Genomic DNA, 14,228 nt, shown 5'->3' with positions numbered 1-14,228 from the left:
TATTAATAAAACTAAATTTATTGAAAAATATTTATTCATATTAAATTAACAATAATTATTTTTTATAAATCGATATTAAATAAAAAATACAATTATTAAAATTTTAAATATTAATAATAACTTTAAATATTTTTAGTTAATTAATAAATTTTAATTATTAATTAATATTAATTAATAATAAATAAAATTATTAAATCTTTCAGATTATGCACGGTCCCCGCTAGTTAGTACAGCCGTAGGCGATTCAAACACGGGCGTGACGGCCCCAATACGCAAACGCTGCGCGACGCCCTCCGTATTTACATGTGCTATAAAAGCTAACAACAAAATAGGGTTTCCGCCTCCTCAAGCCTCCGCCGTGTCCGGTCTATCGCAGTTGCCCTCCACTTCAGGCGAGCCACAATGGTACATAATCTCTTTGTCTGTTAATCTGTGGGTTATCTCATTTCTAGATCAATGGCTACTTTTAGATTTCTCAGATCCTTTATCTCTGTTACTCGTTTTCCGTTCTTTTTAAGTCAGAAAGCTAGTGCTGTACTTGATGATATAAAGAGGACTAGATAGATTTTCTAGAGTGGTATCAATCCGTCTTGAACGCCTTCTGTAATTGATAAAGGAAAAAGTGAGAGAAAATAATCACAAGTTGTTCTTCTGTGTCCCTTTCAATTCATTTTTTCAACTCTACTCAATGAAGATTTGCCCCAATTATATGGGCTCGGAGTCTTGAATCCTGTTCCGCCATTCTAAAATTTTCAAACCATATTGTCGTTGGAAAATACCCAAAGCTTTTACTGGGGAATGCTACCAGTTAATCGTTTCTCTGTTACCGGAAAACCAGAAAAAGAAAAAAGGACAAGAAGGGCGTATATGGATTATGTTCTGTTTAGTTGTAATATATGATAACCCGTAAATGCAATGGCAACGAGACCTGATACTTATGGGTGCTGCTGTAGTCTCTTGAGATTGTTCAACTTGTTGACTTGTCTATGGTTGTTAATTGTTACTGGGTTCTCGTATTTGGGCATCTGTGTTTTCCTTTTTACTTTATGCTTGCCATAGCAGTGGAATGATGGTTTTTAAATCTTAGAGGTTATTGGGGTCCTTTGAAGCTTATGATTTTCCAATCTTAGTGGCTACTCGGCTATGGTACATAGACATTTCAAAATGGTCTCCGTGTTGTGTTAGACACTTTAGTTTAAGTCATGTGTATCTGATGTCTTGTCCATATTGTTTTCTTGACTTTAGTTTAAGTCATGTGTTTTCCATGTGTATCTGATGGTACATAGACATTTTCTGACTCTAGGACATTACATGACCACTTTTGTTAAACAGTTTCTGAGGCTTCTCAAAATACTTACCGTTCTTGCTTATTGTTGGGAAGTATAGGAAATGCAAAAGTCTCACCCTGGAAAAACATTTAATTCTATTTGAAAAAAAAAAGATTGAGAAAAACATTTAATTATATGGGGAATGCAAAAGTCTCACCCTGGAAAATGTCTAAGATTTCCTTGGTGAGGGCTACTTGTGTTATTGTGTGCATGAGTTCTGCAACTAAACTTAACATTCAACTTCATTTAAATTCTATTTTGTAAGTCATTCGCAGTATTGAGATTTTTGAATTGGATTTAGTTTTTCTAGTGACTGTTATTCTATGGTGCAGACTAAGCGAACAAAGAAAGCAGGCATTGTTGGGAAGTATGGTAAGCACACAAAAAACATGTTAATCCTATATTTTCTTTTGAAGTTTGTACCTCATTCATTGTTGGTTGCCTACACCCAGTAGGTCCGTAAGGTATTGTTTAATTTTCATTGTTGGTTGCCTCTTGAAAATGGCGGTACTGACAAATTCCAAGCTGATTTAACCTTTGCTAACTGAAAATAAAGAGTTAATGGTCATGGAATTTTGTTTTTGAGTCTGCTTCCTAGATCCCCTAAATCAAGTTGGGCTATGACCCTACCAAGATGCTTTTAGGTATGCTTGGTTTGTAGGCAACAAATATGGTCCGGATGGCTCAATTTGTCAAGTATAATACTATAATTAAACTGAGGCTCGTATGCAACTCACTTTAGGTACCCGTTATGGGGCCAGTCTTCGGAAGCAGATTAAAAAGATGGAGGTTAGCCAGCATAGCAAATACTTCTGTGAATTTTGTGGGAAGGTAAAATGCTTTTCATGCCGAGTATGCATTTGGTGGCTTTCTGTTTCAGTTGATGTGATGCAAGTACTTATTGTAGTGGGTGAAATATTGCAGTATGCAGTGAAGAGGAAGGCTGTTGGAATTTGGGGTTGCAAAGACTGTGGCAAAGTTAAAGCTGGTGGTGCTTATACTTTGAAGTAAGGAACTAAGGATTATCATACTCCTTTATAAACTGAGTCTGGATCTGCTCCTCACAATGCATGTCAGCCTCACATTGGGAACATCTCCCGTACTTTGTATTGTTATGTATGGGAAGATGTTCCCAATACACGGTGGGATGGGGTGTGAGGTATGCTCTGTGAGGAGCAAATCCTGATCCTTGTAAACCAACTCTCTCTCTCTCTCTCTCTCTCTCTCTCTCTGCACATCCTTTGAGATACTTACTGCAGTTTGTTGAACTGTTAATACAGCACTGCCAGTGCCGTGACCGTGAGGAGCACCATTCGCAGGCTGAGGGAACAAACTGAGGGTTGAACCTCTTTTTGATAATTTTATAGTCTATTTTTATTCCTTTTTGTATTTTGCATCTTAAATGCAAAGGTATTTAACTTTTTGTAGCAAACTTCTTTATTTGATTTATGAAATATGAGTTACCAGTTAGGTTAGATTGCAAGTACTTGAAAGTTGAAACTATTCAATCTGGCTTGAATTGTCATTAACAAGTATTGGTTGGCATGGCCAATTTGTGAACGTTGTTCTGCCGGAGATTTTCTCGTTCCTTGTTCCATAGGCTAATTGCAACAACTGTGGAGATGCCATACCCACTTTTAGGATTATAGTGATCTGCTCTGGCTCGTATTTGAATGCAAGGTTCAAAGTATCATTATGTATCGATCTGGGACTCTTCCGATACGCCCCTACAGTGGGTGTATTAGGGGTCTGACCGGTTCAGGGGATGGATGGGTCCTAGATTGGATCTCCTAAACCAGTTTTGAAAAAAAATAAAAAAAAGGTAAAAAAATAAGTATCAAAATGCCCGATACGCTCCTACCAGCGTATCAGGCATACCGATATTTTGAACCTTGTTTGAATGTTAACACTTAACAGAATCACATCACACTGGCGCACCTTGACCTTGTGCAAGTGGCCCTTGGTTGAATCGCATCCTAATTAATATATATTGCAGATTATTATGGAAGATACTAAGCTTTAGAGGTCTGAGGCTTTCTCTAATCGTCCATTATCAATCCAGCACCTAGGATAGAAACCCCCAGGCCCCAGAAAAAAAAAAAGAAAAAAAAAAAGATGGGGTAGCCGGATATGGCATGGAGCAGGGATCACGTATGCATTTTTAAGACACATAATACCAGTCAAAAATCGCGGAAGACGCAATGGCCCATGGCTGCAGTTGCCCACCTGCAACTCAACTCAACTAAGAACCGCCCACCCATTTCAAATTCAATATTCATCGAGGTTTTTTGGGAGATGAGGCTGATCAAGCATCTGTCCTGCAAGTTGCAACCGGGTATGAATTCCTTGTATTTTATTTTGCCTTTGCGATGCAATAGATCTGATTAATCATGAGTGAAGGATGCAGGATTTACAATGCCCGCTGACCATGGGATATTTCCGTTTATCCTGGTCAGGTCTAAGCATCTAACCTCAGAGAGAGAGAGAGAGTTGTTATGGTATTAACTCCCGTGATACTCTTTTATGACAGCCATCAATAGTTCACATGCAAGATACAACACAATGGCCTCGCTAAGGTTTAACCAAAGCACCGCCATATGGATGACAAGTAACCTAACTACCCCTTTACAATAGAGAAGCAAAGCAAAGACAATTAGAAATCACCAAGATAATCGAGCACCTTGGTCGTGGTAGTGCCATCCTTCAGTTCATTAGTGCATCATCTCTCATTCCTATGTACATGTTACACTGAAAGCTAAAAGGGAGACACAGAGAACCTCCTCCTCGATCAGCCACTTTGTTTCAACAGAAATGTGGTTCCAAGCAGGCACCTCGCAGTTGCTATCCTCTTGATTTCAACAATTAAATAGCAAAATGCAAACAAGAAAATAACAATACAGAACAAGCTGTAGGGGGGCAAAATTCAACTTGATGCAATTCAACCACTAATCCTCCTTCGCCTTCGACCCATCTGCGGTTAATACAAGATGCTGATGATGAATGACCCGTTAGTTGTCACAGAATTGGAATTGGTACGTCATCTTTGTTATTGTTGTGATGCATTCGCTTCTGGACAGCCTTTACAGCAGCAACTCTCGCTGCATTGGCTGCCTTATTAGCTGCAGCAACAGCCCTGTTCACCCTCTCATCAACTCTGGCCACATTGTATGCCTTCTCTGCTGCTCGCCTAGCTTCCTGGTAATGGGAATGACCAAATCAGAAAATTCCACTTTTCTTTCAATGGTTCTATCAAATTTTCTCAATTAAAGTTTCCCATCTAGTATCTTCACTTGCTCCTTTATGGTCCAAGTTTTAGGCTGTGTTTGCTTTCAAAGAGAGAGCAGGGAAAGGTAGGGAAACCTATATAAGGATTGTATAGGTTTCCCTACCTTTTCTTTCAAACCAAACACAGCTTTAAATTTTCCTAGTTTTGTAGAAAATGTGATCAACCATGCAAGTACCCTTCTGGGTTGGATCATTCAATGGCAGTATGCCAGTACCTAAATGTAAAAAGTGCACTGGCACTAATTGACCAATTGCACTCTGCAATGGCCACTATCCGATGCATGGGATCATCCAATATTTGAGATGGTGAGATGATCTTTGGTTGCATGCTAGGTGAATGCAAATATGCAATGTCTAAGAAATTCTAGACCAACATTACCACACCCAAGGAGGCAGTACACCAAGGTTGATGGTTTAAATGACAATTGAAGGATGACTCTGACTGACTAATTAGATTGACTAGTAAGTTGCACTTTATGCAGATAATTCAAGGTCATTGCTTAAAAAATGAATTATTTAATTTCATGAAGCCTTGAGGCCTTAAGGTGAAGCGGAGCCAAAGAACCCAGACTCAGGCACCTTTCTCATGTCCTAAGAAGCCACCACCTCAGTTCTTGAGAGCCGTACACCTCATATAAAAAAATTGAAATTGAAAAATAAGAAAAATTATTATAAATTAATTATAACACTTTCCAAACTCAAAAATCTACCATAATATCTTTTTTTTACCCTAAAAAATCTATTTTTCTCACTAAATGTAGATGTTAGAATAGCATCTCTACTCTATTTCTCAATGTGTTCACCTCTACTCTGTTTCTCAATGTGTTCACCCATGACACAAGATAGTGGGACCCACTGATTTTCAAAACATAGTAGTTATGATTTTCTTTAATAAACAATAAATAAAGTAAAATATCATTCATAAAAAACAAAGTAAAATATCAATATAATAAAAACATGAATAATATCCACTCATTACTTACAGGCCATTTAGTTCTAATAAACAAATTGTATATGACGAAAAATATTTACTGTGGTTTCTTTTTGATGCCCTAATCTAATTACAATCAACAAAAATACCTTTGTATGGACAAATTTTGCATAGTGTTTGGGCTGGGTCTTTGCTCCTGCACCCCCAACCAAGCCCTGGTATACTTGCTTCAGCTCAGGCACCTCTGCTTCAACACAACCCCCCTTTGCTAGTATTGATTTTTTTTTTTATTTATATGTAAAAAATGTCATAATTGTAATATAAAATAAAAAAAAAAACATTAAAAAGACTATACATGTAATAAAAAGTAAAAATCTATAAGTTGTCTATGAAATAAATAAATTATATTAGAAAATGTAAGAAGCAATTATAAATCATTCAGCTTGTTATATAGACACAAATAAACTAGGAAATATGCAAATTAAGTAAATGGGTTACTTTATTTGGGCAAAGAAGGCTATAGCCATGAAACAAACTAAAAAGTAAAATTTCAAAAGCATAGAATTAATATTAAACAAATATATATGGAAGTAAATATAAAATTTTGTTATGAAATAAAATAATTAAGACATATCCACTGTTCAATTTGCTTTTCCAAGCACATTTGGTTTTATTAAAGGCTAAGGATTGAAGCACATTATTTTACTATTGCCTAGGTGTCACCTAACCACACAAGGAGGCCAGAAAAATGACTCATTGCTGGGTTGACTGCAAGTGAATTTGACGATTATGCTTGTCAAAACTTGCACAAACCCTTCCCAGGTGATAAGGGTGCAGGAAAGTGAAGTTACCTGGACTGCATTCAGCACTTTAGAATTGTTAACGGCAATTGGAGATCCAGGGTGGGTGTTCTGTGTGCTTGGAATATCTAGGATACCATTTTGCCAATGACCAGACTGTGTCTCTCCATTTCTGAATGTGTACATCCCAAGCCCTTGCCTTCTTCCCTCATGCCAGGCTCCTTCATATCGATGACCATTTGCAAAACGATATACTCCAAAGCCGTGCATCTTGTCTGCAAAATATTCTCCAGCATAGGTGTCCCCATTTCTACATTTGATACAAATAAGATTAATTTTTTTTATCATTAAATTTATTTAAAATATGATATAAATCTGCATACCAGTAACCACCTGCAAACAGATCTAATCAGATTAATCTTTGTATCCTAATCTTTCTTAAGTGTAGCCACATAATAGGACTCATTATCTGACAACTGTAGATAAAGATACAATTCCGTTTTTCCATATTTGGCACAAGGATGTGGTAGACAACCAAACTAATCCAACAAAATAAAATATTCTCACTCTCCATCAACAAAAAGAAAAGAATAATTCAATTGCACTTGACCACTTCTGTTAAGAAATCATATGCTTGGATGGGCAGTCTCTCACCCAATTCAAGCTTAAGCTATGGTACAGAAATGGATAAAGAATTGGTGACAAAATGATCCAGGTGTAGTAAAATAACCTTCAGATGAGGACAATCCTACTACACAGCTCTTGAGATCTTATACTGAAAATTGAAGATAATATCTATGAAAGCCACTCTAGGCAGAAGGAAGAACTGTTAATCACATTATTTTTTGAGGAATTATTCATACTATACCTTGAAAACCTTGAGGAATTAAGAAAGGGCAAAAAGAGAATGTTGAACTCAATCGTTGTTGGTTAATTGGACTTAATTACTTGCTTCCCTACTTCCACGATTATACTGGAAATATTAGATCAAACTTCTAACACAAGAACTGTATATGAAGGCAAAGATGCCATTGTTGTATATTCAGGGCAGTGCATAACTTCTCCTTGACAGAGCAGTAAAGATCCTGGGGGAAAGCTCTTAAGGCTATGAGGTACCCTAGAAGTGTCCATGCAATATCTGGTGACATCAGGTATTGGACAATGGTATACTAGGCATGTGCAGCTATCTAGGTAGGTAGTTAGGTATATAATCTCCAACATGCTGTTTTGTGGAGTGTATGGGAGAAGAGAAATTCTAATCCAAAACAAAGAAAAATTATAATGGGCATTTGAGGAATTGCTTATATTTCTGGTTATTGACTATTCCATAGACTGGAGATCTTTGCTGGTCTTTATATGTGTTATGCGATGTTGAGAGGATGGGATATTATTATAGCAAGATCAGCTCCTTACAGAGTCAAAATTGATTGGGTCAAGAAACCCTTATGTGAGAATACCATAAAATTTAATTTTATTGAGGATGGGATAGGATAACATTCATTGAGCCTTGGAAATTCAAGCTATCATGTTCAGATAGGTACCACGTTCAGCTAATTCAGTGGCAGATAACCTAGCTAGGGCTGCATGTGAAGAATGGAATGGTGAAAGCCGCGAAACAGGATTCATATAACTGACCCCATATAGTTGGGATAAGGCTTAGATGATGATGTAGATAGGACCCCAAACCTGGAATACATTGCTTCCTAAAAGTTCAAGTCCCAAAATAACATCCTACATGGATTCCGAAAACTTCAGTGAGATGAAGATTTTCTTGTTTAATAAAAATCAAATTTATTAAAGAAAAAAAATGAACAAAAACAATCTCCAGTGATTAGATGTCACCTATGGAGGAAAGAAAATAACCAACACTCAACCAATCCAAAATTCAAAACCCAGATATATCTGCAAATTTCAAAGATGATACACCAGATCCAAGCACCCATATGATATACAGGATGACAAAATCCCCCTCTCTGCTGCACCTTTCTCTACAACAAAAATATCAGAGAAGTACACCTATTTGTTATTTTTTTTTTGAATAATAAAGAGAAATTTTCATTAAAAAGGAAAAAGAGATACAATAGAAGATGATAAGATATCATCCAAAAGGAGAACACAACTCAAGACCCAAAACACTTGAGACCCTACAAAACAAAACATCAGTACCCCTTAACACCTAGAAAAAAACACCCAACTTATACATCTGAACCTGCCACAGGCCTCCCCCACAGCCTTGAACGTATGAAAACTCCAAGCATGTAATGGAATGCCAAAAATCACCAACCACACCAAGCTCGTTGGACCTATGTTTCTGATAGCACCAACCAAAGGAGATCGCCTTCCTATTCTAAATATGGAGATCACAGTTCACTTTGTTTTCGTTCCAATACAAGATTTGCCTCCTCCGTACTATCAAAAGTAAATAGAAGAGAACAAACACTCAACTTTCTAACCTACAAAGTCTTTTTGGGCGCCAAGCTGCCACAGCCCAATCCCTAACGGCTTCTGCATCAGGTTGAGAGTTCACAAATCGACCAACTAGACTCTTTCCAAAATCCTGAGATTACCGTACGCTTCACTTGGTGTGTCCACCCAAACCTTCTGCATAGTTCCTTCCTGAGATTAACGTACGCTCAACATCTTCCGCATAAGGAGGTATTTTCTTGATTCAACTCTTCCTCCAAGTCATAAAATACTTTGAGGACCTAAATGCTAATAACAGAAATCAGAAACTCAGTCTAACTAAAACCAGCACTAACAAAACCATCCTCCCCATAAGAGAAGCAATACTGTAGAAATCACCTGCTATGTCTTGCAGATAAAGCTGTTGAAAATATAATATTTGTTATCATTTGCATCTGCAATACACATACATCTAATGCTCTAGAACAACCTTCTAAATGGTATCGGGCATATCCTCTTACCCCATTTTTCTCTCCCCTCAAACATTACTAGTTCACTACCAAACTCTCTTTGAGTGTTGCTTGAACTAGCAATGGAAAACAATATCTTTAGTGTTCATGATTTCCCATTACTTTGTATTCATTTTGATTATTAATTATAAGTTCAAGGTTTTGACTTTTTTTTTATGAATTTCAAGTCTTTGACTTTTGGTGATCATCATCTTTTAAGCCTTATACCATCCATAAGGGGTTGGCTACATGAATCCTGTTCTGCCATTACTTTCTGCTCAATATCATATCCATTGTTTAATTATAGGCCCTTAAATTATTTCTCACTACTTCAGGGCATGCCCTTTTCTGGTAATTTGTAGGCCCCTAGTTCTTCTAGCTCCTTCAATTTGTAGATCACTTCTTCTTACTGTTGCTGTAGATTGTATCCCCTACATGTGCCCAAACCATCTTAGTTTACTTTCCCTCATTTTATCATGTATTGGAGCTACTACTAGCCTTCTTTGAATAAGTTCATTGCAAATCCTATCTTTTCTAGTCGTCCAACTCATCCATCTCAGCATTAGCAGTTCTTCCATACTCGTTTTATCACATTATTATTATTTCCTGAATTTAACCAAAAATAGATATCAAAATATGGGTGGGCATTAATGGTAAAAGTAAATCGAAGACAGAAAAGAAGGATATAAAAATGGAATAAAATGAGGAAGAGGAGTCAAACTTGGAGGTTGTTTCATATAATTAAAAAACAAAAAACTAGGTATTAATTCTTCCATCAAATCTTCATAGCTGCCAATAATCCATCAAAAGTGGGAGCTTGCATATGAATGATGCATGCTTAGGTTGCTTCTCCAATGCCAGTTACTTCTACTTTCCTTTTTTTTCTAATTTTTGGGTGGGGTGGATAACCAAGGCACACCCTAGATTTGAGGCCTGACATAAGGCCCAGTTATTCAGCCCTACACACCATTGTACTCAATGTCTCTATTAATAGAATTAAAAGGAAATCAGAGAGCAGGTTGACATGGAAGAGAGCTTCAAAAAGTTTACCTAAGGCCTATTTAGATTTTAGAATGATAGAAGACGAAATGGTAGATACACATGGATGGATCCATCTCCTCTATTACCTCCCATCTGGAGCTGTATTCCTCCATTTCACTCCAATCTGGACTTGTTTCATAACAAAGATGCTCTTTTAGGCCCCTTAAAGGGAAAGATCTCTTTCCTAACTTCTGGCTGCATTCTATCAGCTATTAAAGTCTCTCCAAAGCCCATATGTTTGTATATTCAACTACATAGGCTTATTATGGGTTTGAGAATGGGATAAACAGCCAGCCATTCTGGATAACAGCCAATATGAGCTCTTTCTTTCCCCTAGGCCAAAAGGCAACTCTGATGTTCTCAATTTAGCCTGTATTTCTGAGGGAATGAGTACTAGGACAACTCAATATTTGGGCCTTCAAGCAATGATGCTCAACCAATGGACAAATGGCTAAAAAATCTTCCCTACAAATTAAGCCTTTAATCTTAACCATATGACAACCTGATCAATATGCAACCTGTTGGGTAAAGATCCACATAAGTGTGCATCCCCAACCATATGCATGGTAAAAGGTAAGACTGAAGGTCATTCCTGTCCTTGTCAAAGTAACAACCATCTCTCATTTCAATGAACACAATATGTCTATATATGAAACCTAGCATATAGTCACAACTTTAAAAACTTCAAATTATAAATCAGAGGGACCACAAAGCCACTGCTGGAGCAAGAACCAGAAGAATTTACCCCTTTCTGATCCAGACTGGGAAATGAAAAACTACTAGATGTATTGGCACCTACTAAGTTAAGAGAGAATAAATAGTTTGTATAAGCATAGGGTTGAAACCCCCACCCCCTCGCTTATTTGGATGTTTTTACACAGATGGAGCTCCAATTCAATAGACTTATTCAATCCAAATTTATGCCATAGTTTTTAGATGGAGACCCCAGCCAGAAGTAGCAAGCTACCCTCTCCTGGTGACTCAAACTAGTATGCATCCCCCTATTCTCATTGCTTAAGTTGGGACAAATAGAGAATGAAAATGCAGAAATAGGGGGGTAGCCTTTTTTTCCTATAACATAAATGCTCATTATTAAGTAAAATAATTGTAACCTTTTTTTTCATAAGCCACTAGAGATGACATTAAAGATAACATCAAGGAATTAATTAAATGGTCATTTAATTGTAACCATAACATCAAAGAATTTGTCATCCAAACTACTCAAACATACTCCAAATACATGGGACTGAGTTTTAAATTCATAAACCTAACAGACTTGAAAGCTTGGGCCAGAAATCCAAACATTTAATAAATCCATGACTGCAAATTCAACCATCCATGCCTAATAGCCTAGAAGAATGTGCAGACACAGCAATGCGGCATCAGATATCTAAAATATCAAATTGTAATTATTCACTATTCCATCATACCAGTTTGAAAACCAGAAAAATTCAGTCAATCAAAGATAAAAACTAAATACTAGTGGAGAGACCCAAGGTCCAGTATAAAAAATACCTAAAATGATAGTGACCAAGGCCATGCTTGACACCCCACTTGAATTCCCCCACATATCGACTTCCATCCTCGCAGGTATGAACGCCGCATCCATGGCTCTGCCCGTTTGACCACTCTCCAGCGTAAACGTCTCCAGTGTAAAACCTATATACCCCAAGACCATGCCTCAGACCCTGTCTGTACTGCCCACGATATCGACTCCCCCTTGCCCATGTCTCTACCCCATACCCGTCGTACTTCTCGTCGACCCAATCGCCCTCATACCTCCCGCTCATGTAATAGTAGTAGACTCCACTCCCTGAACACTTTCCCTTATGAAATTCACCCTCATAGACGTCGCCGTTACTGTAAACCTGAACGAAATATCCGGAATTGATCCGTTTCTCAGATTTTGGCTTCGACCCAATTGACCAAAGGACCGGTGAGGACCGGCGGGAGGCCGGGGAGGATAGCTTGAGAGGAAATGAGCGAGATAGGAGGAGTCGGATTGATGGCAGCCGAGGGAGGGCTAGATTAAGGGAAAGGAGGAGTACAGCGCAGAAAGCAAGAAAAGAGAGGAAGTCAAGGAGGAAGGACCTGCGGGGGTTGGATAGGAAGAAGTAGAATGATGGGAAAGAGAAGAGGAGGAGGAGGCGAAGATGGACGCGCAGGCGGCGGACGTGGCGAAGGAGCCGGAAGGCTGCGGCCTTGGTTTTCGACGAAACGTGAAAAGGAGATAGAAAAGACGAAGCCGGCGATGAAGATGACAAGTTGGAAGGATACGGCGAGGAAGTAGTATGGTGGTGCTGGTATTGGTGGAGAGAAGATAAGGTGGGAGAACTTGAGAGGGTTGAAGGCGTGTGGTTCATTATGGGTCTCTTGTGGGGGGCCGAGAGAACAGTTTTGGTTGATGAATTGGAGGTGGGTTCATCTTCAAACTGTGTTTGGGTTTGATTTCGATGTGTCGTTACTGTTAACGATGTTGGTGGTGGTGGTCCTGGAAGGGATGCTGATGTCGATACAGATGATGGGTAGCCAGGAAAAGATGGAGGAGGGATTTGGATTTGGATTTGGATGGCGTCCTGGGTTTGAGAGATTGAGTGGTTTTGAGATTGAAGGAGGTTCTTCTGGTAAATAGAAGGGAAAGGCGGTGTTGGGTTGAAATCGGAAGAGACCCCGCTGCTTTCTTTTCCGATCTGAACTTCGGATTTTTTATGACGCATTACATAAAAAAATAATCCCCTTTTCTTCTTCTGCTTCTTTTCGTTCTTCTTCTTCTTCTTCTTCTTCTTCCTTATATCTCTGTGGAGCCACTGTTGAATGAGTTGGGATTGTCGTATTCTCTCACCTCTCCCTTGTTCTCTTCTCCTCACCTCTGAGAGTTTGGGTTTACTTTTTTACCTTTCTGCGTCTGCCTAGAAAAAAATTTCTGTTTTGTTTCCTTTGTTCGTTTCTGGTTTTGGTGTGACGACGTTTTTCGCAGAGGGAAATAGGTGTGCGGAAGAATTGATCTTCAGATTTTGGCTTTTGGGATGGGAAATGGCCAAAATAGCCTTGGAAAATATCCTTAATTTCGTTTTAAATTATCAAAATGACACTCCATTGCCGGATTTCTGGAAAATCATGAATGTACCCTTTTATCTTTCTAATATTTTAATAAGGAAAGTGAAACAGGTGCAGAAACGGAAGAGAATGCCCCTCAAGAAATATATTGACTCTAGGGGTGCAACTTGGGCGGGCCCAGCCCGAGCCCAAATCAGCCCAACCCAAAATTTTATATGAGTTGGGGGGCTTTTTTATTTTTTGGGTCGGGCTTGGGCCTATTCCTTATGTAGTTCGAACCTAATTCGAGTTTGGTCCAATTATATACATTTATATATATATATATTGTATATGTATATATTTACATATATATATATATATATATACATATTTGTATATATAACATTTGTATAGATATTTTGCATATATACTTACATGCATACATAAATATATTTATATATGTATAATTTTAGAGTGGATTCATTGATCAACCCAAGCCCAACCCAAGTGCATCAAATTATAGGGTGGCCTGGATTAAGATTGGGAAAATCGGGCTTGGGCCTTAAAACCAAATTTTAGGGCTGAGCTTGAGTTGACCATAAACCCGACCCAACCCGCACAACTTGCACCCCTACTTGACTCAGGTTATCAACCACATCTAGAGTTTGAAATTGCTCCCAATAAAATACTCCAACATGCTTCCAACATTATCTGGCACGACATATATCATACATGATGGTTCCCAATTTAATGGTAAGATGTGTGAGATTGTGTTTGAATGAGTTTTCTTGGAAGCACATCCCAACCCACAATCAACCCCACTCAATTACGCATTTAGGCCTCTTGAAATAAATGGAGTAAATAATAGCTTATATATTTTATTTTGAAAAAAACT

General features: G+C 38.1%; 2 protein-coding genes and 1 non-coding gene across 3 annotated transcripts; 1 reads left to right on the top strand and 2 right to left on the bottom strand.

Moving 5' to 3' along the window:
* The first annotated feature begins 222 nt into the window (after window positions 1–222).
* On the top strand, window positions 223–2,888 carry LOC148848411 (large ribosomal subunit protein eL43z). The gene is made up of 5 exons (XM_088951097.1): window positions 223–405; window positions 1,661–1,700; window positions 2,071–2,159; window positions 2,253–2,335; window positions 2,609–2,888. The coding sequence occupies exons 1-5, from the start codon at window positions 403–405 to the stop codon at window positions 2,670–2,672; spliced, it is 279 nt and encodes a 92-aa protein (XP_088807223.1). The 5' UTR covers window positions 223–402; the 3' UTR covers window positions 2,673–2,888.
* A 933-nt stretch (window positions 2,889–3,821) lies between these two features.
* On the bottom strand, window positions 3,822–13,300 carry LOC148848409 (uncharacterized). The gene is made up of 3 exons (XM_088951096.1): window positions 11,813–13,300; window positions 6,396–6,654; window positions 3,822–4,523 (listed from the first exon to the last, which is right to left on the bottom strand). The coding sequence occupies exons 1-3, from the start codon at window positions 13,012–13,014 to the stop codon at window positions 4,344–4,346; spliced, it is 1,641 nt and encodes a 546-aa protein (XP_088807222.1). The 5' UTR covers window positions 13,015–13,300; the 3' UTR covers window positions 3,822–4,343.
* Window positions 10,811–10,933, bottom strand: LOC148848410 (U6atac minor spliceosomal RNA). Its single transcript, XR_016101630.1, has one exon. It is a non-coding gene; the product is annotated as a U6atac minor spliceosomal RNA (small nuclear RNA).
* Window positions 13,301–14,228: the final 928 nt, after the last annotated feature.

The sequence above is a fragment of the Nelumbo lutea genome, chromosome 6 (genome assembly GCF_056320005.1).
Source record: "Nelumbo lutea isolate HS-2025 chromosome 6, American lotus-T2T, whole genome shotgun sequence".
NCBI lineage: Eukaryota > Viridiplantae > Streptophyta > Magnoliopsida > Proteales > Nelumbonaceae > Nelumbo > Nelumbo lutea.
The sequence above is the reverse complement of the archived record's forward strand: the minus strand, read 5'-3'. Positions and strand labels throughout refer to the sequence as shown.